Consider the following 5,000-nt stretch of genomic DNA (forward strand, 5'->3'; position numbering starts at 1 on the left):
TGCATGTGCGAGGCTTCTTTAGCGTGTAGGGTCTCTAAAGTCTCTGGCAGCACAGAGTAGAGGCTGCTGCCAGCCATCTGTCTCCCTTCCTTCTTGTATTGTACCTGAAGACAACAGCTGTCTCAGTACAGAAATACAACACCAATACACTCCTTTTCCTTTTCCTTTTCCAAGATTTCTGTTGACTTAAGTTATTACCAAAAGTAAATTAAAAATAAAAGAGAGTTTAAATAATTAGCTGAGCCTAATCGTTTTGAACATTTGATATTGCTTCCCCTCAAAGGTTTTGGTCTTTGGGTTGTAGTTTCGGTAAGCGCCTAATTTCAGTAAAACATATAAAGGCTTCTACCTCGCTCTGTAAGTGAGAGGCAGTCTTGGCGAACTGGGTGTTTGGGGTCTCTGGGAGTTGAGAGTAGAAGCTCTGAGAGAGACTCTTCTTCCCGTCCTCCTTGTACTTGCTCTGGAAAAGAAAGTACACTTAACCACCAACATAAGTAAGCAGTAATGTGCTCGGTCCTGCAGCTCCAACTAGATTTGTGAACCAGTTGCCATACGTTCATCATTAAAATCATAATTTGCGTCTAAATCAATGGCTTAGTTAAGTAGAAATGTGGAACTTTTTACAAGAAGAGGGTAATTTCCTCCCTCTAGTGGCCAGAACAAGTATAATGCTGCTTTAACTGCTCAAATGAGTTTCAAGCAAACCAGAAAGGTAAATTGATCTAAGAGGTCATGAGCTTACCTGGCTCTGCATTTGGGTGATGTCTTTAGCAAACTGAGTGTCCAGAGTTTGGGGCATGTGGTGGAACTCGGCTCCTGACATCTCCTTCTTCACCTGCTCTTTGTACAGGATCTGGAGGGGAGGAGGCAGAACACACTTTAAATGTCACAACATCATCAATAAAATTAGGTTCTCTTTTTATTTTTTTGATAGACGGTAGGAGCTATTGATCTTTCTATATTTAACATTACTGTCAGGTAAAAAATCCTTCACCTATTTTACTGTCTTTTTAAAATTGTCTCACACTTTCTCTCTTGTGCCCTTGTGTATTTCATGCTTTATGTTGAGATAGCAAGTAGCAAATCAAATCTGAAACTCGAAACACAACAGATAAATGTGTGTGTGTGTGTGCGTGTGCGTGCGTGTGTGGTTGTACCTGACTCTGTAGCTGGGAGGCCTCTCTAGCGTGCTGGGTCTCCAGGGTTTCTGGGAGATGCTTATACAGAGAGCTGGCAGTCTGCCTCCTCCCAGCCTCCTTGTACTTGGCCTGTGAGGCAGCCCAGGGCACACACGCACACAGCAAGACATAGTGTCATGGTTGACACATTTTGGCAAGGATGTTTAACGAAAGAAATTGAGGACAATTATATTATTACATGACATTACAAAAGTATGACATTTGAAAATCCTTGAATACAGACTTACTCCTTAGCATTCAAATACGGTGAAGAAGATTCCCTTACCAATTTATGAAAGGGTTTTTTAGTAATGTTTATAGCTGACACATTTCAATATTTCTGTTACTAGCTGGAAGCATCTTTATAATCTGCATGGTGTAGTTAATCAAAGTCGACCTACAGATATGGTACACTTTTATCTCCACTCTACCTACCTAATCACCGATCATTCACCCATCCACCTTCCTATCCATCTGTCCATCCAATCCATTCATGACCATAATGAAGGGGATTCACACCCTATAACTTATTGTCCGTCCCCCCCAAAAAGATGGGCCTTGATCCCCTAGCAACCGTCTGCTAGGTGAACTGAATGCGCCATATCGCATCCAGTTCCACCGTCCTGTGAGCGTTTAGAACCAAGATGAAGGACAATCAAGGTGAAGAAGGCCCATTGTGTTTCCCTGGCGGCAGGTTCCAGGGCGAGGGCCTGGTCCCGGGGGGGGGGGGGCGGTTCACCCACCTCACTCAGCATGTCCGTCAGGTCCCGGGCCCGCTGCGTCTCCAGGGTCTGGGGCATCAGGGAGTACAGGCTGATGCTGGCCTCCCTCTTGCCTTCCTCCTTGTACTTCACCTGGCGGCAGAGGAGACGCAGAGTGAAGCAAACACACCGGGAAGAAAGGGAACGCTAGAATGTCTTTTTGTTCTCTTGTTAATCTTGTTGTAGGTCTTCCATGATGGTCTAGAAGTTGTTTGGGGACAATAATCACTTTTGAGAAAGGTTGTTCTGACGGATGCAGTGTGAAAATGAGCGCTGCAAGTCAACTTTGCGGTGGATATATCAGAAAGGCATTTCCAATACCTATTATTAGAAGGGCGTGAGGGCGGATTGAGTGTTGGTCTGCTTGGGCTCCACTGACCTCACTCTGCTGCTCTGACTGCTCCTTGGCAAAGTGCATCTCGTTGGTCTCGGGCATCAGGTGGTACAGGCTGGAGGAGCCGTCCGTCCGGGAGGCCTGCTTGTACTGGAGCTGCAGGCAGACCGCACACAGGCAGCACACGTTGGGTCACATAAGGATCACATACAGAAAGGGGAGGGGACACACATATCACATGCAGATCCCATGTGCAAAAGCACATACAAAGATCACAGACGGAGAGATAACACGGATGATGCTGTTATGAGGGTCAGTGGTGGATACACCTTTCTGATAAAAATGTAAATTAGTTCACTCAATAGATACAACATGGGAACTCGTGTGTGTGTGTGTGTGTGTGTGCGTGTGCACGCATTTGTGTTTATGTGTGCAAGTGTGTATGTGTGTGTGTTTGTGAGTGTGTGTTTGCGTGTGTGTGCGTGTGTGTGTGTGTGTGTGTGTGTGGGTGTGTGTGTGTTTGCATGTGTGTGCGTGTGTGTGTGTGTATGTGTGTTTGTGTGTGTATATGTGTGTGTGTATATATATATATATATATATATATATATATATATATTGTGTGTGTGTGTGTGTGTGTGTGTGTGTGTGTGTGTGTGTGTGTGTGTGTGTGTGTGTGTGTGTGAGTGTGTGTGTGTGTGTGTGTGCGTGTGCGTGTGTGTGTGTACCTGGCTCTGCAGCTGAGAGGCCTCTCTAGCGTGCTGGGTCTCCAGTGTCTCAGGTAGAGTAGAGTACAGAGAGCTACCGTCTCCTCTCTTCCCGGACTCCCTGTACTTCATCTGGAACATAAGGGTCAGCAACCAACAACAGAACAATGACCTGGTTGTGACCCAGACATGACCAAAGGCAAATGTGTAGCATGACAGTATTATTGATTTAGCAAACATTGATCCTAGCTTTACCTCGCTCTGTGTCTGAGAGACGGTCTTGGCGAACTGGGTGTCTGAGGTCACTGGGAGTTGAGAGTAGATGCTCTGAGAGAGACTCTTCTTACCGTCCTCCTTGTACTTGTTCTGGAATAACACAGAAAATTAAACATTCGTGGAAAATAAAAAATAAAGTGGCATTGAATATTGATGGTGAAAGAGAGACTGAGACTTTGATTAGTGTTGAAACAATAGGACTACTAGTACAATCTCCTTTGTCATGAAAATAAGTAGAGTTTGTTATGTATATTGTTTCACTGGCATATTTTGTGCAGAACAGTTGAAGAGATAGGAAGAGACATTCACCTCACTCTGCATGCCAGTGACCTCCCTGGCGAAGCTGGTCTCCAGCGTGTCGGCCATGGTGGAGTAGAGGGAGGAGGACCTCTCCTTCTTACCACTCTCCTTGTACTTCACCTGGGTCACAAAGACACGCCCAACAACTCTCTGATCAGACACAGTTAGAAGGAACCACAGAATAATAACACAACAAAAGGGTTTAGCTATCAACACATGTTTGGCATTATTTGCCGATAAAGTCTAAGAATGAAAGTATCGAAACAGGCTCAGGCATTAGGTTGTAACGTTTGGGTAAGGGTTTGGTGTGTTTTAGGGTAAAGTCTGGTGGGAAGCAGAGCATAATAAAAAATAACCATCAGAAAGGTCTTCATAGTCGAGGGAGGGACAGATATTTGGTTTAAAAGAGCATGACATTGATATTACAAGAGATAACCTGACTTTTTTTAGGGGGGTTGTTATGTACAATTAAAAATGTGATCATGCATTTTGCACTGTTGTGCCGTGGACTTGCAGCGAATTTTGGAATTAATAGCCTTTAGTCAGTATTTTTTCCTCTACGTCGTTTGGCCGACGTAGACGCAATAGCAGAATCAGCTAGTGGGACCTTTGGTGAAAAGAATCAAGTACAAACAGAACTATAATACAGGAAGTGACATCACAGCTGATGTACCTCGCTGAGCAGATCGGAGGCTTCTTTGGCGTGCTCCGTATCCATTGTTCCCGGGAGGAGCGAGTAGAGGCTGCTGTTAGCCTCTCTTTTCCCCGCCTCCTTATACTTGTTCTGCAACGGGACAGAAGAAAAAATAAAGCAGAACAAATGAATTAGCACTTAGCCATCTCCGGATGCTTTTATCCAAAGCGTCTCAGCTGCTCACTATTCAACGTCGAAAGCTACTCAATATAACTTCCTTGGGTAAATATCTATGAACTTATCCGCAGTGGCATTAGCAAATAATATGATGTCATTTTCACGTTCCACCTGATATACATGTAAAAGCCTGTAATGGGCTGACACAGAGCTAGCTAGCTTGCTTTGTCGCTGTTGCATCATCCAATCAGATCCCTAAGGATCTATTCGATTGGATACAACCCACATCTGTGAAAGACGACCCACGAAAGATGAAAAGAATGCCCAGGAAGGCGACTGTAAAGCGTGTGGTCCGCAGAACGTCCAGCAATGCCAGCTTCACAAGGTAGAAGCAGGAGATCAAAGCACAAAGCACCACGTCACACACGTCTGTCTGATACAAACTAAATCTATGAAATGTCTCTTAAGTTAACGAATCCAATATAACAATAGGCAGTAATATAAACTTCATACATAAGTGTGTGTGTTGTTTTGAAGGACACATCATCTTTCGCACAAAGTGGACTTTTCAATTGCCTGATTCAACATCTGTCGTTCTTTCAAATATAATAAGATAGCGTAATTTGAAAGGTTTGT

General features: G+C 44.2%; 1 protein-coding gene across 14 annotated transcripts in view; it reads right to left on the reverse strand.

Annotated features, from left to right (window-relative positions):
* Positions 1 to 5,000, reverse strand: part of LOC115536994 (LIM zinc-binding domain-containing Nebulette) — a 72,033-nt gene that overhangs the window by 30,943 nt on the left and 36,090 nt on the right. For 8 of the 14 annotated variants that reach the window (XR_003974761.1, XR_003974762.1, XR_003974763.1 and 5 more), the window contains exons 20-29: positions 4,227 to 4,337; positions 3,563 to 3,673; positions 3,233 to 3,343; positions 2,999 to 3,109; positions 2,319 to 2,429; positions 1,922 to 2,032; positions 1,158 to 1,268; positions 743 to 853; positions 350 to 460; positions 1 to 104 (exon numbers count right to left, since the gene is read on the reverse strand). The exon at positions 1 to 104 is cut by the window's left edge and continues 7 nt beyond it. The exons of 3 other annotated variants lie outside the window; for them this stretch is intronic. Coding sequence is in view for 8 of the 11 variants with exons in the window: in XM_030348540.1 (XP_030204400.1) it covers positions 1 to 104; positions 350 to 460; positions 743 to 853; positions 1,158 to 1,268; positions 1,922 to 2,032; positions 2,319 to 2,429; positions 2,999 to 3,109; positions 3,233 to 3,343; positions 3,563 to 3,673; positions 4,227 to 4,337 (1,103 nt within the window). In the remaining 3 variants the exon portion in view is untranslated. The remainder of the gene's footprint in view (positions 105 to 349; positions 461 to 742; positions 854 to 1,157; positions 1,269 to 1,921; positions 2,033 to 2,318; positions 2,430 to 2,998; positions 3,110 to 3,232; positions 3,344 to 3,562; positions 3,674 to 4,226; positions 4,338 to 5,000) is intronic. 3 more of the 14 variants (XM_030348544.1, XM_030348543.1, XM_030348547.1) reach the window with 3 other exon arrangements.

Source organism: Gadus morhua, chromosome 23 (genome assembly GCF_902167405.1).
Source record: "Gadus morhua chromosome 23, gadMor3.0, whole genome shotgun sequence".
In the NCBI taxonomy this organism is placed as follows: Eukaryota; Metazoa; Chordata; class Actinopteri; order Gadiformes; family Gadidae; genus Gadus; species Gadus morhua.